At 38.1% G+C, this 24,172-nt stretch overlaps 1 protein-coding gene across 1 annotated transcript; it reads right to left on the reverse strand.

The window, feature by feature from the left end:
- Positions 1-1,167: 1,167 nt before the first annotated feature.
- LOC123878188 lies at positions 1,168-2,640 on the reverse strand. Its single transcript, XM_045925304.1, has 3 exons — positions 2,539-2,640; positions 1,794-2,239; positions 1,168-1,479 (listed from the first exon to the last, which is right to left on the reverse strand). Exons 2-3 carry the CDS (start codon positions 2,202-2,204, stop codon positions 1,192-1,194), a joined length of 699 nt encoding a protein of 232 aa, XP_045781260.1. The 5' UTR covers positions 2,205-2,239; positions 2,539-2,640; the 3' UTR covers positions 1,168-1,191.
- Between the last annotated feature and the right edge of the window lie 21,532 nt (positions 2,641-24,172).

Below are 24,172 nucleotides of genomic sequence, written 5' to 3' on the forward strand. Positions count from 1 at the left end.
GAAATTGGAACTACGTTTGTATGAAACGAGTGACGGAGAGAGCCCTCTTAAGTTTACATCACTGCTTGAGTTTATAGTGTTGATTCAATAGCTCGACTTTACCCCTTTGCTACCCCTTCTGATATCCCTGGGTAGCTCAGATGTTTCTTGGATGTTGGTAAATATATAGTCTTTAAATATTCCACCTAGTTAAAACCAAAGCGTCTATCGGTTCTTCGAAAGATGTGTCCCGTCCTTTGGCGCTTCAGTTATATTGGTTACTAGGTTATTCACGCGACTTCGCGTTGACTACACAAATTTTCAACCCCTATTTTACTCCTTAAGAGTTGAATTTTAGAAAAATCCTTTCTTAGCGGATGTCTACGTCATAATAGCTATCTGCATGTCCAGGCTGATCCGTCAAGTAGTTTGAGCTATGCATTGATAGATCAGTCAGTCAGTCAGCTTTTCATTTTATATACTTAGATTCTGATTGTTGAATACGTCTTCCTTTTGGCTCTGTCGAAGTTGGGTAAAAAGATGGGTTTTAAACTAATATAAGGGTTTAAACTAATTTAGGGTTTCGACTGAAAACCAGCGCTGTATGCTTTTGTGTACATGTATAGGTTTATGCCAATCCGCATTGGGCCAGCGTAGCAGACTATGGCCTAAACCCTTCTCATTCTGAGAGGAGACCCGTACTCAGTAGTGGGCCGGGCGTTGGGTTAATCATGATGATGATAGGTTTATGATGATGGTGATATACATAATGTATAGTAGCCATTGTATTTTTAGTGGTATCAACTATCAATATGGCAAAGTACAAACAAGCGATCGATACGAAGCTCCCTGGGGAACCACTGCCAGTGCGTTTCATAATTAGGTACACTGAAATCCATATTATAATAACACTAGATACAAGCACGTTAACCTGAACTTTCTACATAAATATGTAAAAGGAAAAGCTGACTGACTAACTGACTGACCGATCATACTACTGGATGTAGTTCCGGTACAATGCCGTGTAGAAACCAAAGGGGTATGTTATGGGTTTGATAAAACTGCCATATCCATTTCAGATTAGCCCGCTTCCATCTTAGACTACATCACCACTTACCACCAGGTGAGATTTCTGTTAAAGGCTAACTTGTATCAGAATTAAAAAAAACTAGGTAAGAAAACGCCAAGTGCAAGAAGAATATTTTATTTTCACTATAGACATCCCATGTAAGACTTTTTACAACATTTCCGGCAACATGGGTACTTATTCTTGTACGTCACCCATGACCTCTGCTCCTCACTTTCAGTCGACTCGTCAGTCACATCTAGTATTGGGCAATCCTTACCCGAATTAAACTTACAAGATCTATTTCTATCCCCTTTTTTCGTTTTGTCTGTCTTCTTCTTCCCGTGGTAACCAAATCTCGGACATTTCTCATATTTCCCGGACTTCATTAACCTTTTCTTGTCCTCTTTGGCCTTTTTTATTTTTTTCCTTTCCTTTCATAAAAAAAGATTTCTTTAATTGTATATCATCACCATTTAATTAAGAAATAATTAGTATTTTCAATTTACAAAGTAAGATAACTATACCAAGTAGGGTATAATATGAAAGGGCTTTACCTGTACAGTCTAAAACGGATTTTTAATCATTTTTATGTATAATAGTTTTTGATTTATCGGGCAAAATGACTGAAAAAATTCCCGAGTACGGAACCCTCGGTGCACGAGTCTGACTCGCACTTGGCCAGTTTTTAAAAAACACTGATTTTATCACCATAAATAGAAACCTTAACTTTATCTAAGGTCTTTACCTTCTCTCGTTCCAATATCCATAAGTCTAGCTTCTCTTGCATCTTCTTTCGATCCTCGACCAGCTTCTTCCATTCTTTTTCTGTGATCCCTCCGGGTTTCAAAATAGCTTCAAAATCAAACAAACCGTTTTTAGGTTTGATTTTGAACTCTTTGTAATATTTTGAACCTTTTTTAAAATATCTTCTATTCTCTAAATCTGATTTAGAATCTACATCTATTCCTTTTTCTTCTTTATAATTTTCTGTGGCGTTTAATTCTTTAATGTGTTCTTTGAGATCATGCATATATTGTAAACCCAAAGCAGCTTCAGTGTCGTTCGCTTGAAGTAAAGATTTTACACTATCATCAATCGCGATATTGATTTGTTTGAACAATTCATTTTTCCGCTTTTCCAACTCTTCGATCGTCATATTATTTGCCTTTTCGTCAACCGCTAGAACTATACCTAAAAATAAAATTAAAATTAACATGTTTTCACGTAACATTTTTCAATTATTTACAACAAATTTTTAGAACATGGAAATACAAAATGGAACTCGAGCAAAAAGGCATAAAATATTATTATAATATTTCTCAATACGTTGGTAGTAATAAAGTGCCTAATCAATATTTTATGATCATAGTTCGTTTTTGAAGTTATAAAAATTGTATGTATATATTGTGGCTCGCATTTTTGAAGTAGGGTAACATGTAACACCTTAAAAACTTGCAATAATCTGCCAAAACAGATAAATTTTAACACACCCGGCTTATCGACAACGGCATTGAGAATGATGTTGATCAAATAAGCGCGTTGAGCGTGGCTACCTCTACGTTTGACGGAAAATGCCGTTGAACATCGCGTTGATAGCCGTTAATAAAGCCGGGACATTAGAGGTCGAATTTTCAAAAATCCTTTCTTAGCGGATGTCTATTTCATAATATCTATCAGCCTGATCCGTCCAGTCGTTTGAGCTGTGCGTTGATAGATCAGTCAGTCAGTCAGTGAGTTAGTTACTCTCCTTGTATATATGTAGATAATATTTGAACTAAGTAGGTATTGAGTTTATACTTTAACTGTGACCGTCGGAGCCGTTAAGATGCAAATCTACTTACTTTATTTATTCATTTAAAAAGAGTTCTCTCACGGAATATGAAATGGCGAAACTTTTTAACGAGTATTTCACCCAATCTTTTTGATATTCGCTACGCTGTATACAACTACTGAGTACTAGAAATGAATTATACATGAAGTTTATTTTGATGTGAATAATATTTTTTTAATAACAACTTTTTTAACCGACTACGCGAAAATATCTATAGCGCTTGGCATCTTCTTGACTTGGTATTGAATACAGTAATTGGAAACAGCTAAAAAGTTACCATTCAAATCTATTTTGCGAATTCAACATATTTTTTAATTCAATATTTTGGGAATCGAAATTCAACATTTTGCGAATTCAACATTTTGGGGTTCAACATTTTGGGAATCGAAATTTAACATTTTGGGATTCAACATTTGCAACTCAAAAATTCAACATTTTAAAAAAACCACATTATGGAATTCAACATTTTGGGCCTGAAGCAATCTGAATACATAAAAGGAAAAGCTAACTGACTGACTGATCTATCTGCGCATATCTCAAACTACTGGACGGATCTGAGCTGAAATTCGGCATGCAGATAGCTACTATGACGAAGACATCCATCAGGTTTCAGGATCAGGTGGTAAGAAAGGATTTTGGTAAATTCAACCCCTGAGGGGGTCAAACAGGGGTTAGAAACTTGCGTAGTCACCGCGGACGAAGTCGCGGGCATAAGCTAGTTACCAATTTAGACGGACAGCATAATATTACAAACAAATGAAACATAAAAATCGGTTAAGTGCTAGTCGTACACGTAGGGTTCCGTACAAGAAATAGCACTTTTAATTTTTTTTATTTGAATGACATTTTTTTTTATAGCGGCGATAGAAAAACACACTGAAAACTCTCTACCTATTACGGTTCACGAGATACAGGGGGAGAGGCAGACTGATGGACGGACACACGGAGAGCGGAGGCTGTAGTAATAGGGTCCATTGACACTCGACATTTTTCCATTAGCACTGATCACTTTTAATTAATTTCCTCTCGCGATCAAAATCCTCAATCATTCTCCTTTAATTCGACGTTGGAGCTTTGTTACTTCTTTGCTGTAACTTTTTAGAACCTACAGTTACACTGATCGCCAGCAATTCACACTTATCCATTGAGGAGTTCTGTTCTCCAACTCTGAAGATATTTCGTCAGATCTTCAGCAAACTAAAATGCGTCCACCTCTGGAGTCTTGGCTCTGGAGTATGGAGTATGGAGTATGGACCGACCAAACAAAAAAGAATTATCAAAATCGGTTCATATTCTCCTCCTTTTTTAGGGTTCCGTACCTCAAAATGAATAACGGAACCCTTATAGGATCACTTTGTTGTCGGTCTGTCTGTCTGTCTGTCTGTCCATCGTGTCTGTCAAGAAACCTATAGGGTACTTCCCGTTGACCTAGAATCATGAAATTTGGCAGGTAGGTTGGTCTTATAGCACAAGTACAGGAATAAATCTGAAAACCGCGAATTTGTGGTCAGCCGAGTACGGAACCCTCAATGCGCGAGTCTGACTCGCACTTGGCCGGTTTTTTGAAGTTGGTTAAAAAGTATCATAACATTGTAATTCCTGGTTAAGAAAGAGGCTTCTTTAGACGACCATTCAGGCAACCTGTGTGCAATATATTACGGTTAAATATAACCTTGTTCCCTAATCTTGCCCATTACTTCATGGTGTAAAGCCTCATTTACACGAGAACTTTTTTAACATCCGTTAAAAAAGCGTCCAAATAGACAAAATATGTATTCCTAAGTATACATATGTTTACTTGTTAACACTTTTTTACGTATGAACAGATACTTGGGAATGCATTTTTGTTATATTTGGACTTTTTAACAGACTTTAAAAAGTTCTCGTGTTCACGAGGCGAAGATCAAACACTTTTATTAAACCCATCAATTTCAAAGGTGTTAAATTAGTACATTGTCATATCAAAGCAATTTCAATGCAATTTTCTCAATTCCACTAGTATTTTGCCTCCGTACTATTTACTAAGAATAGGAATTGTAATGCAGCACTTAGAATATTTTTAAAATTTTACTTGACTCGCGAAATCTTACGAGTTTAAATGGAAGCAGTGTGGCCACCAAACGTATAACTTGTACGCTTAATAAAGCTTGCTATTTGCTTTTCTCTGCGTCCTATTCCTCATTTCTAAGGGTCGTGATCCCTTCCCATGAATCAAATAAGGGTAGGGGTATTCTTGAGATAACGATATGGTGGGTTCCTGGTTCCCTTCGCATCCGATACGATTAATAGCACAAGATTTGTTAGCTTCACGGGCGGTGCACATCGCATGCTGCATGTTGCACCATAGAGATTTATTGGTCTGTTTCGGCGGATTATAGCAAATTAAATTTTTGGTTAATCCGGGTCTTAATCTTTTCATGAGAAAATACTTTTACTCGATTTGACGGGGTGAATACCTGGTTGGTTAGAGAAATTAGAATTTTACCTTTCAATTTGATAGCAAGATAGAATATGTGGAATTATAATAACACGGAATTGCGAGCGCAGCGAGCGCTATTTTTTTTAATACAGTTATAAAAGCGAATGATCAACGAGCTCAGTCATAAAACAGTTTTATTTTAAAGCACTTCACTCTACTTTTCTCATGTTTTTTATCCCGGAGAAACAAAGAGTTGCCTGGATTTTAAAATTGTAAATCCATGAGGACGAAGTTCACAGATGCTGACTCTACATGAAAAAGGAAGAAAAATCATTTAATTTCCTAAAACCAAAACAAATACCTAGTGTTAAACGCGCATTTAATGGCTGCAAATCGTTGTCTGGAGCACCAATCAGACTCGATTACGTCAATTGTCGACAAAATTATCGATAATGGAGCATCGATATCGACATTCTGTCGGACGCCGCGCCCCGGCGCGTCGGGGGCAGTTTGTCAAATTAATGCCTCCCACAGCAGCCTCTGCAGCACTGAGCCGACATACGACGTGCTTCAAAGGCGACATGCTGTAGAATAAGGACTTGGAATCATTTAGGTTCTAAATTAAAATTTCGCTCTTCAGTTTTCTTAACTCCTGACTTAAAACGAGGGGTGTTATAAGTTTGACGTGTGTATCTGTGTATCTGTCTGTGGCATCGTAGCTCCTAAACTAATGAAGCGATTTTAATTAAGTTTTTTTTTTGTATATAAACAAAGGTGGCTTGATCGAGAGTGTTCTTAGCCTATAATCGAAGAAATTCAATTCAGCCGTTTGACAGTTATCAGCTCTTTTCTAGTTTTCTTATAGAGGTTTTAAAATTTTAAGTTATTAAAATAGATGATGTGCTTTACTGTGTGTGGTTTCAAATTTTGAAAAATCCATCCTGAGATACAAGATATCTCTGTACCTTGTACAAAACGGGTGAGTTCCTTGCCGTCTCTTCGCAGTAGAATCTTCATTCCGAAAGGCCTGTGTACCTCTCTGGAATGCAAGATATCCTAATGGATATGGATACCATACCTTGTCAAAATCGGGAGAGTTCCATGTTGGCTCTTCTCAGTAGAATCTTCATTCCGAACTGGTGGTAGAGTCACAGATGTTGCATTAGAGACACTAGTTGTCATACCCAATAAATAAATTTTTAATTTTGTTTTTTGATTTATTTTACGCATGGGCCGTGTAGAGACAACAGAGAGACATTCGCTTATATAATCGTTATCATCATCATCATCAATCCATCACCTACTACTGAGCACAGGTCTCCTTTCAGAAGTTATCCTGCTGGGTTTAGACATGGTTTAGACCATAGCCCACAACGCGCCAAGTGCAGATTGTGAGACTTCACACACCTTTGAGAACATTATGGAGAACTGTCAGGCATACAGATTTCCTCACGACGGACGTTTTCCTCCACCATATTGGTATGTTTGTACAGACAAAGGCCGTAATTTTTTTAGCACCTTAATGATCATATTCGCGTGGCACGGTTATGCACATGCGTTAGATATGTGTGGCGTGTTTGTAAGAAAAGGACATATTTTTAAGTGCGACTGAGTTTTGATGCAATAGTTTCGCGGAATTGCTACTTCAATTCTGAGTCTGACCTTACATTTATAATATTAGTGTGGATTTGGGTAAATTAGCGAAACCTGAGCGTGTAGTTACTTCTTATTAGATTAGTAAAAGCAAATATAATGCTAGTGAAGATTTTAGATCTGAAAATAACAAAGCATTGTTCTCCTAACCGAATTTCGATTATGATGGCTTCCAGTCTCAAATAAAATGACATTGTTAGATAATATAGGTATCCATACTAATTTAATAATATTATGAATACAAAAATGTGTCTGTCTGTCTGTCTGGTACAAGACCCATTTAGTTTAACCGATTTTTACAAAACTTACTTTTTGATTTTTAAAACCTAAATCCAAATAAAATGAAATGGCGGGCATCATCAGCTCGATACAGAAATGGCTTACATCCTGGAGACGGGCATCGGCAACTTTTTGGCTCGAAAACTGAAGAGTTCCCATGGGATTTTTAAAAATCTAAATCCACGCGGACGACGTCGCGAGCATCAACAACAAGTTTTACAACTAAAACTTATATACGTCTTTATTTACAAACACTATACTTAAATATATAAATATACAAAATTACAAAAAAAATGTCATCCAAATCACTGTAACGAGGCAGGGTGCCCAGGCTGGCTGCTCGCTGGCTGCGTTACCTCGTTGAATGGCCAGACTAATATGCTGACCCAGGTAAGTGCCAGACCTCCGGTCACCCGTGGACTCCACGAGACGGGATGAAAAGGACTTGAACCTTGGAACTGTACATCCGTAACCGAATTAGCTAGCCTCAGAACAATGGGGTAGGCAATCATAGCAAGTTACCGCAGAATGCATTAGCAAGAATGCAATTAGATTGGCCAAAGACAAAGGCGATCTTGCGACGCTGTGGATAGTTGGGATACTTACTATACGGTCGGAGCATTGTTTGAGCGAACATGTTCAATACTAAAGGTTTGAGCACACTAGCGCGATTATCCTGGCCGATTTCCTTACCTCAAAAGGAAAAAAGGAACCCTTATAGGATCACTTTGCTGTCTGTCTGTCCGTCTGGCCGTCTATCCATCTGTCCGTCGTATCTGTCAAGAAAACCTATAGGGTACTTTCCGTTGACCTAGAATCATGTACTTAGGTCTTATAGCACAAGTAAAGGAAAAAATCTGAAACCTGTGAATTTGAGGTTACATCCAAAAAAAAATTGTTATGCCTTGTACGATGGTATGGAACCCATTAGGTGCAAGTCTGATTCGCACTTGACCGGTTTAAATAGAAACCGGAAGTAAGTCTACTAGTGCACGCAGGGTCTGGCTAATTTTGATTAGATACTCATTGTTCTTTGACAAAGAGGAGTTCCAGAGTTTAAAGTAAGTATAACCAATACCTATTTGCCTTCGCAATCGAAATGTGCACTAGTGTATGCGAAGGCGATAACGCAATCTCGGCGGGATGAGGCGGAAATCGAACAGCAGCGGTGGATTGCGCATACTACTACCGGTACTACCCTACTACCTAACACTGTATTAAAATACGCTATACCTGGTTAGAATCCTACCGTATACTAAGCTCATACACCTATCGCGAGAGATTCTCTCTTAACTCCAACCCTTAACCCGAAGTTAAAATTTATAACGCGGAGATTAGGACGAGTGTTGGGTTATTTACTGTTTGCTGACGGATTACTGCAGTGATAAGCTGTAATAGCCTGGTGGTTCAGAACGGGATATCCCGGGATATTCGGGAGGCCAAAAGTTCGATCCCGGGCAAGCAACTCTAGCTTTTAATTCACCTTTAAACTAATTTTAATATAAGTTTCACTAACAATTTGCACACCAAGACCAGCGGGGTGATTCGCTAACTCAGTGTCTAACAATGAAGGATATCAACCAAGCTCATTTTTTAATCCATTGAAGGCTTTCTACGAAACAATATTTTAATATCACCTAGTGCAGCAGCAATGTAGAACCAACCTCGTTGGCTATCGTTCAGTGTTAGACATTGAGTTAGCAAATCACCTAGCTAGTGAAATGTGTAAGGTATAAGATCTTCTTGAACCCACATTCCAGCGAATAAACCAATATCTATTTATTTATTTATTTAATCAAAGTTATGTGCATTTTAAGTAATTAAATATTGTTTTCACTGCGAAAGAAAACATCGTGAGGAAACCTGCATACCTGAAAGCTTTCCATAATGTTCCCAAAGGTGTTTGAATTCTGCCAGTCCGCACTGGGCAAGCGTGGCAGACTATGGCCTATTCTCATTCTGAGAGGAGACCCGTACTCAGTAGTGGGCCGGCGTTGGGTTGATCATGATGTCAAGAAACATAGTAACAGAGTTTATCTAAATAAAATGTTTTGCTCTCATAACGTTTGTATGTCAAACGCAACGACATAAATAGGTCTCGGCTGAAAGAGGCTGAGCTAAGGGTACGGTTCCACTGAAGCGGAATTAATAACATCAAAGTAAATAGCGATTTTAGTTCAAGGAATTACAAACTTTTGAATTCGTGAATATTATCATCATATACTTACATAACTTTAAATTCCTCCGCCAGCTAAAAAATATGATATTTATTTATTAAATAAAAAAAATCAACTGAGCATGCCTGCAAAATTTAATTGAAGAGTTGTCACCGGAACTTACAGAAGTAATAACTTTACTGTAGATTGGCATGTCCCCGACTGCGACGCTCTTTAGCATTGAAACACAAATACCAGAATGCTATCATATCATTTGCTTTGGTTTGGATGAGAAATGCTTACTTTTGTTGTGTAAAAATCAAGATATTCGTATTTGAAGTGAAGTTATAATTTTTGTTTTCATGAGTTAGTTAGTATATTGAAAGAAGCTTTGACTTTTAGTTTTTTTGACGTGACAACGTCTTATAATTCGATAGAGCCAGCTGCACGCACGAAAAAAACATGACTCATGCGGCGTTACCTCGCTCCGAGGCGTTCCATGTAAGGCTTGAAGTGCAAGCGAGAGCGCGGAACGAGCGACAAAGAAGCACAATCGGCCTTTGTTGTCACGTTCAACCATAGACGTACAATTTTCGCTTCGCTCAAAGACTGACAAAGCGTTGGAGCGAGAGGTAGTCAAATAAGACCCACTGCCGCGAGCGAAAGCGAGATAGCGAAACAAGATGCCAATAAGTCATTGTTTACGTGAGTAACAGGCCGTAAGAGTTCAGCCTGTTCCAAGTCGAGGTGATTTTTTGCATTTACTAAATAATTTTACGATTAAAACGTAAAATCTATGTCTTGCCACCATGGTGTCTTGTTCAGTGAGCGAATGTGACGTTACAAGACGTTATAATCCGCGTAAATACACGTTTCACAGGTAATTACTGATTATTTATACTAATTGTTTATAATCATTATTTCATCATTTGTTGTTTGAAAATTAGGCAAAATAGCTATTGGAAGCTTAGATGATAGGTTTCCCTTAAGACTTATCATCAAATTACATTGCTAAATGAAGAATTTTTGGATATTTTGTGTAAAATTTAAAAACGTTTGTTTACGATAGGGATTGACAAAGTAATGACGTCACAAGTATCGATAGTCGATAATCGTGTCTACCGGTAGGTTTGATGTGATAGGTTTCATGTGATGTATGTAAAATACAATATAAAACACTAGGTACTTTCTAATAAAAGAAAAGAACGAAATAAATATTTTCACTAATTTTTATTTTATTTAGCGTGGCTTAGATTTCATATACAGGGTTAAGGGTAAGCCGTACATTACTGTATTTAAGTGCTTATCGGGGAGGTCATTAGCTATGAATTGAGCGCCATATATACTATTTATTTTTATTAACTTGTCACTTAGACATTATATCAGAGTGTTATTGTAATTAATCAAATTAAATTTACTTGCACCCTTTAAAAAAATAAAGGTGGAAAACCAACAAATTCCGGTAATTTATATGAAAATCCCAAAAATTTCTCTATTTCTCAAAAAAAGATTTTTTTAAAACGTCTTTCAAAAAAAAAAATAGTTTTCTATCGAAATATCAATAAAAATGTTATAAGGGGTTAAAATAACTATAAGTATCTCAGAATTCATTAATAAATTATTTATATAAAATATTAAAGTCATTTCATTAATAAATAATAATCTGTTACCTAGCTTTAGCTTTGTTACTATTTGTGTATTTGAAATGTATTTGATTTTTTAAGATTATAAGATGCTTTTACTTCACTTCGTTAAACTAACTCATTAGTGTCCTATGATTTCGCCAGTAAGACTATCGATAATACAAATGCTAAAGTCAGGACAACTCTATTTCACGCACACATTTACGTTTCATTTTTTGTAACACCGTTAATCTGTCACTGTTAGTCTTGTAAGTCTTTGCGTTCAACTATCATCAGTAAACCGACTTTACAGACAACCAATTTTTTTACTTTTTCATCCATACTATTTGAAAGGGCCTCTGCGGACCTCCAGGTCCCAACATTTCCTGCATCTTCACCGCCGTGGAACCACAGCCTGAAGTTAAACTGCAACAAGTTAGCTTCAAGACCCCGTCGCCGGCATTCCCTCGTTACTGCAAACTGCAGCCTACAAACATTTTAAATGGAACAGGAACAGCGATATAAATGTTCACTAGATGCGACGTTTCATAGTAGCTACATTTTCCAACGGACATTGGTGTCGTCTGCACTCCTGTCAAACATCGCGTTAGACGTAGCCCTCAATCCTTATCCGCTAGACGCGGAACTAGCGTTTGAAAGAACTAGCTTGTAGTTAACATTTTTATATTTTAATTGAACAAGGTTTTAAAGTGGATACAAAATAAACTTCATTCCGACCAGTAGACCGCGGTTGACAGACACGACAGACAGACCGACAGACAACAAAGTGATCCTATAGGGTTCCTTTTTTCCTTTTGAGATACGGAACCCTAATAAATAAGAAGAAATAAGTAAGGGGTCACAGCGTTCAGCTATGTCGGTTACTCTGATACTTCTACGAATCTCGGCATTTCTAATTAGATAACGAAGAAAAACTCCTCTACGACCCTGTAGTTTACTTTTTTTATTTCAATGGTATGGCGCAAAAAAACATTGAGCAGAAGTCGACAAGGTTCTAAAGTGGACACAAAAGAACTTCATCCCGGCCAGTTGACCCCTTTACAAAGTGAGTCGCTAGTTTTTGTGCCACGCTTCAGTCAGTCTCTTCAAAGTAGGTACAATTGTACTCCTTTTCATGGTCGAAATTGTTAAATTTGTACGATATAGTGGTGATAATTAATTACGAAACTTAAAACTAAAGTTACGAGAGTTCCAAACGCGCCCAAGTCCCCACAAAGAGTTCCCACGGCATTTTTACAAACGTAATGCCACGAAGATTAAGTCGCGAGCTTTATCTAGTAATAAAAAACTAAGTAATGCCTTTAATTGACTAGAAATATACAATACAGATTCTATAATTATTTATATTATCTACTAGTTCCCATAAGGATCTCCTCATTTCTGATTTGACCACGTAGAGTAACTGCAAGCATAGCTCTCTCCCTCGCACGCTCAGTGACTCGGAGCTTGCTTAATGAGACCCATGGACTCATGATAGTTAGCTAATAGTGACTACTTTTAACCGACTTCTAAAAAAAGAAGGTGGTTTTCAATTCGGACCTTGTTTTTTTCACATTACACTGACAAATTTCCAAATTGGCTCTGTTGGAAAGCAAAACAAAAAGGCAAATATCGAAATTCTATTGCTGCCTTTTGAAAAGTAATAAGCAATAGACAAAAACGTTGACATCTTGATGCGGATTGGGGATGTGCCGAAAATTGGAATACAAATCGCCGACGCGACATCGGAAATGTGAACAAAGCGATGTGGACTAGGGACGACACGGGTTGAAATATCGATAAATAGCAAGTTTTATTTTAGAACTAGCCGATGCCCGTGAATTCGCCCGCGTGGATTTAGGTTTTTCGAAATCTCGTGGGAACTCTTTGATTTTCCGGGATAAAAAGTAGCCTATGTGCTCATCCAGGATATTATCTATCTCCGTTCCAAATTTCAGCCAAATCCGTCTAGCAGTTTTTGCGTGAAGGAGTAACAAACATACACACACACACACATACACACACACACAAACTTTCGCCTTTATAATATTATTAGTGTGATAAAAGAAAGAAAAAATGTTTACAACCCGACTGCCGCAAAGCGCAAAGGAGGTGTTTGACCGGTATTTACATTGTATGTACCTACTTGTTTGTCCGTTCCTATGTCCGCTTGTAACTACTCAATGTCTCTATTTTGATAAATGATACGTCACTAGATACATGAAATTCTTACAAAATCAAAATGGTGGATTTTCTGAAAAGATACAGTTTTACATTGCAAATGAAGCCGAATAAAAATTTCCAGCTTGTTTTATGCCTTATACATACACAAGAGCATAAAGCGCATTCAGCTGGGACCCTGATCCGAGTAACACATGACACCATGGAAGTTGGGACTGTACTTCCAATTTATACTAAAAACACATTTTCATCACTTCAATCGCAGATGATGCAGCCTAAGGTGGAGCGCGCCTGCTTAGAAGGTGCCTATTTGGAGGTCTACCAATATTATAGCTAAAGAAGCCGAAAGGATATAGTAGGTGAGATTAGTATAGCCCTCGGACAGCTGAAGAATAATAAAGCCCCAGGTGATGACGGTATTACAGCGGAGCTCCTGCGCGCAGGAGGAAAGCCAATTCTTAACAAGCTTAAAGACCTCTTTAATACCGTCATCAAAACTGGCACAACACCGGAAAAATGGAGTAGAAGTGTCACCGTACTCTTTTTCAAAAAAGGAGATAAGAGTCTACTTAAGAACTACAGACCAATCTCACTTCTAAGCCATATTTACAAGCTGTTCTCGCGGGTTATTACGAATCGTCTCGCCCGAAGACTTGACGAATTTCAGCCTCCGGAGCAGGCTGGGTTTCGGAAAGGCTACAGTACCGTAGACCACATCCACACGCTACGGCAGATTATGCAGAAGACTCAAGTATAATCTGCCTCTCTGTCTAGCGTTTGTGGACTACGAGAAAGCCTTCGATTCCATCGAGACCTGGGCTGTTCTGGATTCATTACAGCGATGCCAAGTCGACTGGCATTATATCCAAGTGTTGAGATGTTTGTATGACTCCGCCACCATGGCCGTCCAAGTTCAAGACCAACAAACGAATCCGATCCCTATACGGAGAGGTGTGAGGCAAGGAGATGTAATATCTCCCAAACTTTTCACCTGTGCCCTAGAAGACGTGTTTAAGGTATTGGACTGGAATGGTCGAGGCATAAACGTGAATGGCGAAAATATCTCTCACTTGCGATTTGCGGATGACATAGTCATACTGGCTGAATCGCTGCAACACCTTGAGGAAATGCTGATCGAGCTTAGCTGTTCTTCCAGACGAGTAGGTCTTGAGATGAATATAGACAAAACGAAAGTCATGTTTAACGAACACGTTACCTCAAGACCCGTCACCGTCGGCAATGTCAGCATCGAAGTTGTTCAGGAATATAACTACCTCGGCCAGATTATAAAATTCGGTAGAAACAACTTCGACAAGGAGGCTGACAGAAGAATCCAGCTGGGCTGGGCAGCATTTTCAAAGCTACGTCAGGTCTTCGAATCGTCGATACCGCAAAGCCTTAAGACTAAGGTCTTCAATGAGTGTGTCCTACCTGTGATGACGTATGGAGCAGAAACGTGGACACTGACAGTTGGCCTCATCCACAAACTAAAAGTCGCTCAGCGCGCTATGGAGCGAGCTATGTTGGGTATTACTCTCAGGGATAAAATCCGGAACGAGGAAATTCGCAGGAGAACAAAAGCGACCGACATAGCTCAAAGGATTAGCAAGCTGAAGTGGCAATGGGCAGGCCATGTCTGTCGCAGAACCGACGGCCGTTGGGGCAGACGTGTTCTGGAGTGGAGACCGCGTACCGGTAAGCGCAGTGTGGGACGACCTCCTGCCCGCTGGACCGATGACCTGAAGAAGGTGGCGGGGAGCGGGTGGATGAGGAAGGCGGAGGACCGTGTTTGGTGGCGCGCTCTTGGAAAGGCCTATGTCCAGCAGTGGACGCTTACAGGCTGATGGATGGATGGAATCCTTTTGATGATGTTAATGACCCTTGCACCAATAAACTTATCAATTTTATGTAAATCCTTTTAATTCCATTAAAAATAAACTTTTACTTTTAATTTCTTTTTTATTTTGATTTATCGACACTTGCCCACTCTATTAAATTAACTTTAACAACATAGGTACAAAGTGCCCTCAAAACTCAACGGAAATCAAACAATTCATACTGTGGTTTGTGTGTTTCTTCCCTTTACCCCCCTCTCCTTCTAGCAGAAATATTGTCTTACAAGTTAGACAGAGACGGAGGGTGTGAGGGGAAGAATTCACTGACAGAAATATTGTTAGGACCAATAATTGTTTCTTGTTAGCCATAGATGTAGAAAACCCAAGATACGCTCGAACAAAAGTGACCTAAAAATAATTCGTCATCAGCAATATCAACTGATATACATACGTCCACAACTGGACATAAATTAGGGACTTAGGGACCTCTTAGGGACCTCTTAGGGACCTCTTGTAGGGACTTCTTGATTTGATCACATAAGAATATCCAAGTATAGCTCTCTCCATTACCCACTGAGTGACTCTAAGGTTTCTCATAAGGTCCATAGTTAGTTCAAAAAATAATTACTTTGTGTTGAATAACACTAGCTTATCTCCTCTGGGTTCACTTGGATGGTATTACTGAAAATCTTCTTTAGTGCGCATCTAAAAGTGCCAACATACAAAATCTAGAGCCTAGTTTCTAGAATCTAGACTCATGGATTTGAATTACAACATTAATATGTTAGTTATACTGTTTTCTCGTTTTTATTGACAAGACTAGCTTTTTCCAGCGACTTTTTATAGCTTTTTTGTAGACTTTTTAGCGTTATATTTCTAAACAATTAGACAACATTTTCGATGAAAGCTCTGTCTAGATTTCTTCCGACATCTTAAACAACAATTATCGTCATATTTCAACACATTAACACAAAACAATATTAAATTATGCATATAAACCTTTTTCTTAAATCACTCTATCTATTAATGAAAACCACATTAAAATGTTGTTTGTTTGTTCATACAAACAGTCAGCGGGATGCGACTGTATTTTATACCATGTAGAGATAACATATCGTGGAATAATATGAACTTTTGAGAACATTATGGGGAACTCTCAAGCATACAGATTCTCATGTTTTTCTTTTCCATTAAGGCATAGGAGCCCGACGTCCTTTTCTACACGACTTTTTTCAAAAGAGATATATTAAGGCAAGTTTAACATTTGTGATGATTTCTCTTATACCAAATCTTCGGGGTTTCCTATATCAGCGTGCCTATATACATATAAACAACATTGTCACCCGGCGCTCGTCAGTAATTGAAGTATACAATGGCAGGCGAACTCAATTGTTTGTCTGATTCATTCAAATGGCTTACTTTTCAATTTGTCGAGCAATCGCCGGATAAACGCTTTCAGGCACTTTTAGAGCGGTTCCGCACTCAACCGATCTGAATCCGTGAAATATAAAAAACTAGATGATGCTCGCAACTCCGTCCGCGTGGATTTAGGTTTATTCAAAAATCCCGTGGGAACTCTTTGATTTTCCGGGATAAAAAGTTGCTGAAGTTAATTTCCGGGACGTAAGCTGGCTCTGTACCAAATCATCTCTGTATCAAATCAATTTCATGTAAATCGGTTATTCTTAAGAGTCCCGTAGGAACTCTTTGATTTTCCGGGATAAAAAGTAGCCTATGTCCATCCCCGGGATGTAAGCTAACTCTGTATCAAACATTAAAATCTGTTCAGCGGTTGAGCCGGGAAAACGTAGCGGACAGACAAACAGACGGACACACTTTCGCATTTATAATATTAATAGTATGGAAGTATGGACTTGGACCTAATTCGGAAGACTAATTTGTTACTACTACTGTCTGTCGTGGACTATATGTCAAACATTAGGCTACGGTGACGTAAAATCATAGAAAAATAGGGCTACTTGCGTCAAAATGTCCTAACATTTGACGCCTGCCAGTGACGCTGAAATCTCGACGTTTTATTAGGAGTTCCCTATAACTATCGTGAACTATGATATTACTATTAATTGTATTAGGTATATTTTTTTTAAAGAATATTAGCTATGCTAATCATGACAAATACTCTTCTTTCCCCTCCAATTAAGCGTAAAGCTTGTGCCAGGAGTGGGTACGACAATATTGCAACGGCTGATGTTTGAACCGCCGACCTTTCATAAGTCAGTCCGCTCCTCAACCGTTGAGCTATCGAGGCTCTGAATATTGTATAGTAAAAGATAAAAGTTATAAAGGACTGTGCATTATCTACCAAACAAATATTTTCAGATTTTTATGAATAGCTAAAACAACATCAAAATTCGCATGCACACTACACATTCATAGATATTCATTCAGTAGAGTAAATTCAGTTTTTGAAGCTATTCATTGCGGCTTTCTAGAACATTACGAAACTGGAGCACGCTGTATAACGAGCAGGGTTCACTAGGGAAAGGACTGCGCTGCCCCTGACCTATGATGCTTTAGTCCACCAGCTGGCCACGTGCAGAATACTGTAGGAAGTACTTATGTAAAATTATACAGCGTGCTAGACTATATCCAAACTCATCTCATTTTGAGAATAGACATGTGCTCAGTAGTGAGTCGGTGGGTAGATAATGAATTTGCATATAAATAAATGAAAAAACTTTTTCTAATTTTGGTATTTTTATGAATAGTTAAAACACTGCACTACACATTCATAGATATTCATTCAGTAGAGAGTAAATTCAGTTTTTGAAGCTATTCACAGCGGTTTTATAGAACATTACGATGCACTGTGGATGTCAATGCGGGAGGAAACTGGAGCACGCTGTATAATGAGCAGGGTTCATTGGTGAAAGGACTGCGCTGGCCCTGGCCTATATTGTTTCTAGTGTTACACGTGGCACATGTACAGTGTACACGTGGAAAACTATGCTAACTAAACCATAGGAAAAACAATATTTCCAAGAAAAACCTAAAGACTATTACTATACAAGACCAGACTGAAGAATAATAATAATCAACAATCCTTTGATCTTGACAGAGAATAATGTCTTTTCATCACTTCAAGACTATTCAGAGATATAACCTAAATCTCACTGGAGACTTTTTGTTTCACAACATTTTGTCCTTTCTCATTAGTATCTGTATTAAAAAGTAGGTGATATCCGTCTCGGACATAAGCTATCTTTGTACGCAATATGATTTTATCAGAATCGGTTTAAATTGATGTGAAAAGGTAAAAGACGGACACACTTTTGCATTTATAATTTTAGTATGGATTTGCATGCGTCTGTGTAAGTACTGAAATGTATATAGTAATCTTAATGTAAGTGAACAGTATGTTCTTTTTGAGAATAAATTCTTTAAACCGATTTTAAAATCTTGGCTTACCTATCATCATTATCAACCAATAGATGTCTTCGACACAGGCCTTTTGTAGGGCCCACAATCCACATGCCATAGTCTAGAATCCAGCAGCTCTCTACGACTAAATCGTCTGCCCACCCAGTAGGAGGTCTTGCAACGCAGCACTTTCCGGTGTGAGGTTGACATTTTAGCACCATTGTAACTTCAGCTTCACAACCCGCTGAGCTGTGCTTAGCGGTACAACTTTTTGTCTTGCGACATGTCGCGAGTGTGTTCCAAGGGTAGTATAAAACAGAGTGGCATCACGTTGCAAGAGGAGTGCAGATTATAAATGGAGGCGCTATCCTTCCCGCTTAATGCATTAAATTTATTCACGCGATAATCCAAACACATTCAATTTAAAACTCTATTTTTATGTAATTAGAGTAGGTTTTTGATTGGCAAGTTTGCGTTGTCACGTGGAACAGAATGGGTCACGTCTATAAGCGGCGCGGAATTAATTCTAGAGTATTTCTATTGTTGTTGAATTGAATGGCAAGTTTTATAGCGCGCCAAGTGACAACACTGCAGCCACTACTCACTTCTATGAAAGGCTTCTATACTATTCTTGGTTTATTTTTTAACTTCAAAGCGATGGTGTTAATTTTATAAGCTTTAAGGATAATATTACCACAAATTCACGGTTTTCGGATCTTTTCCTTTACTTGTCCTGTAACACTTACCTATTACACGTCCTCTCTGCCCAATTTCCATGATTCTAGGTCAACGGAAAGTACCCTTTCTTTTAAGGTTTTCTTGACAGACACGACAGACGGACAGACAGACAGACAGACAAACAGATAGACAGACATACAACAAAGTGATGCTATAAGGGTTCCTTTTTTCCTTTTGGCGTACGTACCCTAAAACCAATAAAAGAATTACCCAAAACGGATTGTCGTTCCCTCAAATAAAGGGAAATCTCTTATCAAAGGCCGGGGCCGACGCTATCAAAACCTCGCGCGCGCCGCATTTACATAACTACGCATATACAAATACTTTATTGTACACCATAACACTAAATTCTTATCAGAAAACCTAAACACACCAACTCTGCAATTTTCTTACTGAAAACGTAGAATCTTATACACCCAAATCTCAACCTTACAAACTTACTAATAGAGTATACATTGCTTTGGATGGGAATACTGTAACAATATTTGAAGAGATCCCATGAAAGAACAGGAAAATCGTTCTTTGCGGCAGACACGATATAAAATAGTAGTTGTATAGCGGCGATCAAAGGGTGACGAATAAATTCATATAAAAGCATTTTAGTGACTTTTCCGACCGCCGAAAATTAGCGAGAAAAGTTTAGCTAGTAACTAGAAACGAGTAAGCGAGCAACGAGAAGCGAGTGTGTACTTAGTTGGGATATTATGTCGCGATGTATCATGATAAAATGAAAGCTATTTATTTTATAATGTCTTGTGATAAAATTGCTTTTAGATTTATAACATGGTTCTGTATCCGCCGTCCGTACATATTGTATGCAACTCCCAAAAGATGTTCCGTAGGTTACATATAAAACATTTGTCATCGTATGGTCCACGTATCATAGTGTAATATTATTTCTAGCTTTTGTTACTATTTTTCTACCACCTGCACTGACTAAAATATCCATACTAATATTATAAATGCGAAAGTGTGTCTGTCTGTCTGTCTGCTACCTTTTCACGGCCCAGCAATTTAACCGATTCTGAGGTACAGGTTTAGCTTATATCCCGCGGTCGGACATAGGCTACTTTTTATCCCGGAAAATCAAAGTGTTCCCACGGGATTTTTAAAAACCTAAATGGGGCAAAGTAACGGATATCAGCTATACATTTTACTGGTTCCTTACTTGTTAATTCAACTATTCACATTTAAAAAAATGCACAGTTTAGGCACCTGTTTTAAAATATTAATTGTAATATCAACTCATTGTAAAATCTTATGATCTTCCGACCACTGTGTTCAAGTAAATGCTATTTTTAGTCAGCACTGACCCATTTTTTCTGCTCCATTCATTCTGATAAAGTCTCCTCATTATATACAAAAAAACCGGACAAGTGCGAGTCGGACTTACGTACCGAGGACTCCGTACATTAGACAAACAAGCGGCAAGATACGTTCCCTATATAATTATATTGTTGCTTAAATTATTTCCAACTGCAAATATAAGTTTGTGATCCGAACCGCTAGGATATGGAACGCCATTTCGGCATCAGTTTTCCCTCCCACTTTTAATATGGGTACCTTCAAGTCAAGAGTGAATAGGCAACTTTTAGGAAAGCGCGCTCCATCTTAGGCTGCATCATCACTTGCTAGCAGGTCTGATTGCAGCCAAGCGCTAGCCTATAAATAAATAAAAATGCAGTTTTTAATGAGATATAACTACAAACTGGTTTCCTGACTTTCCCTTTACTTGTTCTGTAAGACGCTGCTTCTTGTAAATTTTCATGATTCTAGTGCAACGGGGAACCCTCGATATATCAAACAATAAGTTACGGTGCCATGAATTCAAAGAAAAATAGGCTATTCATGGTCTACTAATGTAGGATTTTTTTCCTTTTGAGTTACGGTACCCCAAAACTAGGACCGCTTATTATGTTTCTCTCTCAGTCCCTCTCATAATAATTAATTAAAGTGCAAATGAGAGGGGTGAATGTCTTTCAAAAGAAAGTAAGTAATGGTGATTTTTGTTATCTTAGTCCGTAATAGAGTTCGCGGAGAAAAATTATTTTCAAACGAGTTGCGGAGGAGTTGTGTTTCCACGCGTTTTATCGACTTTGTGAAAGAGTGCTGAGTTTATTTCATTTCTTCAATGTGGTCATCATCAGCCCAGCACCGGTCCACTACTGAGCAGAGGTCTCCTCTCAGAATGACACGAGTTTGTTGAACTTTTTAAATTAAGCTACTTTTTAGGATTCCGTACTCAAAGGGTGCCAAGACGACCTTATTATTATACTTTCCATCCATTTGTCTGTCTGTCTGTCAGCGAGCTGTAGGTGTCTTGTAAACCGTAATAGATAGGGAATTGAAATTTTTACAGAATGTTTATAGTATAACAACAAATAACAAAAATGTGAAAGTGGCCGGCATTAAAGTAAAATAAAAATTCAAAAGTGTCATTTCTTGTACGAGGGTACGGAACCCTTCAAGTTTGAATCTCACTCGCACTTGATTACTTTTTTTATATTGAAACTTATCTGCCTGTTTCCAGTTTTCTACAAGTACCCACTGAAAAGTAGCCCTTAATTAATAACTTTCCAAAATCCCCTGTTAATTAGCGAAATAGCATTACCTAATTGAACTTTATCATCTCATTAGCGAAGTACCCGAAGACCTTGCCGCGATTATCGAATTTGTCGCAAACTAATTGAAACTTTATATCTTAGTAGCAAGGAACTAATCTTGCGTGTATAATTAAGCTAATTTGATGGATTAAGGGACGGGATTAATGATGTATAGTCGGAGAGATAGGTGTAATTTTTTTAAAGTAGTTTTTGTAAAAATAATTTTGCAAGTTACTAGTGTTAGTAACTAGTTACTATTAATTTCATGTTATTTTTGAGTTAATAAAACTCGCACTGAGGTTTTCGTAGTTATTAATTTGTTAATAATATACAACTCAATTGTTAATACACAAACCGAGGATAAGTTTTCTTTAAAAAACAATCTTGGGTCGAGGGGTACTCATCAGAAGTGAAGCTTATGCACGTTTTTTAGTGAAAATAGTTTTGTCTGGAAAAAACAAGTATACCTAATGTTTTCAGGGTGCATGTTTGTAAGTTTCTTTATTCCACCATAACTCCTTATTGCCTGAACAGATTTGAATGTAGTCTCGTTACCGAGTGACCTAGTGTCTCTATAAAAATTTGAAAAACAGGTTAACATGGCGGCGTATGACTCCAATTTGAAATTATGTATATTGACCTTTTTTTAAGAGCAGTCGTGTTTTTTAATTACTTAATAAATTTTTCTAATATACATATTTAGGTCAGTGTAATTAAATATGGCGGCTATCTCTTAGCCTAACGCTATATATAATATGATGCGTGCGTTGATCTGCTTCGCGGACGATAAGCTTTGTGAAATTACCTGCGATATGCCGGTAATTAATTATTACCGAGTTTGTGCAGGCTTTAGTCAAATATTCACTTTAGGAGTAAATATGGCGGCTATCTCTTGGCCTAGCGCTTATAAATCTAACCCAAACCTATACTACCAAATGTAATCTAAACCTATCCTACCAAAACTTACCTAAACCTAATCCAAACCTAACACAAAGCAAACCCAAACCTAACCCAAACCTAACACAAAGCAAACCCAAACCTAACCCAAACCTAACACAAAGCAAACCCAAATCTAACCCAAACCTAACACAAAGCAAACCCAAATCTAACCCAAACCTAACACAAAGCAAACCCAAACCTAACCCAAACCTAACACAAAGCAAACCCAAATCTAACCCAAACCTAACACAAAGCAAACCCAAATCTAACCCAAACCTAACACAAAGCAAACCCAAATCTAACCCAAACCTAACACAAAGCAAACCCAAATCTAACCCAAACCTAACACAAAGCAAACCCAAATCTAACCCAAACCTAACACAAAGCAAACCCAAATCTAACCCAAACCTAACACAAAGCAAACCCAAATCTAACCCAAAATAATGATATAGAGATGACCGGCTTTTCGGACGACAAGCTTTGTGGATTACCTGGGATATGACGATATGATCAACCCATTGCCGACCTACTACTGAGCACGGGTCTCTTCTCAGAGTGAGAAGGGTTTAGGCCATAGTCTGCCACGCTGGCCCAATGCGGATTGGCAGACTTCACACACCTTTGACAACATGGAGAAATCTCGGGCATGCAGGTTTCCTCAAAATGTTTTCCTTCACCGGTAAAGCAAGTGATATTTAATCGCTTAAACCGCACATAACTGAAAAGTTAGAGGTGCGTGCCCAGGATCGAACCCCCGACCTCCGATTAGGAGCCGGACGTTCTATCCACTATGCTTTCACAGCTTCACCTGTTACCCACATAACCCTTGGGTATCTACACGGTATCGTACCAGAACGCTTAATTGCTTGGCGGCACGGCTTTGCCGGTAGGATGGTAACTAGCCATGACCGAAGCCTCGCACCGGACCAGACCAGATTAAAAAATTATAAAATTCCAAACTCCTTATTTTTATTTTAAGCAAACTAAGAAAAACTATAGGGTTTGAAATACAAAATCCTTCTAAGTATAAGAAGGCAATTTTCATCAAATCATGATTCATGACAAATACAAAGTGGGGTTGGCTGAATGGAATATTTTACAATTCAAGTACAAAGGACAACGCGACGGGCGGCGAATAACATTACTATTATTTATCTCAGGACAGTTCTATCGGATCCTATATTTATTGCCGTTTGCGCACCTTTCAACCTTTACATAGTTACTAGCTGCCCGCCCTGGCTTTGCTCGACTGGAATTTATGAAAATCAGTAAAAGGGTAGTATTTGCAAAAACTGTGAAACACGCATCTCTTCAGTTTTAACCGAAATCTACGAGTAAATACATAAAAGGAAAAGATGACTGACTGACGGAAAGGAAAAGTTTAGAAAACTACCTCCTGACCTTCAACAATAATTTGGACCCACGTAATTTTCAAAAATCTAAATCCATGCGAAGTCTCGAAGTCGAAGATCGACTAGTCTAGTCTA

Source organism: Maniola jurtina, chromosome 25 (assembly GCF_905333055.1).
Source record: "Maniola jurtina chromosome 25, ilManJurt1.1, whole genome shotgun sequence".
NCBI classification, from domain to species: Eukaryota; Metazoa; Arthropoda; class Insecta; order Lepidoptera; family Nymphalidae; genus Maniola; species Maniola jurtina.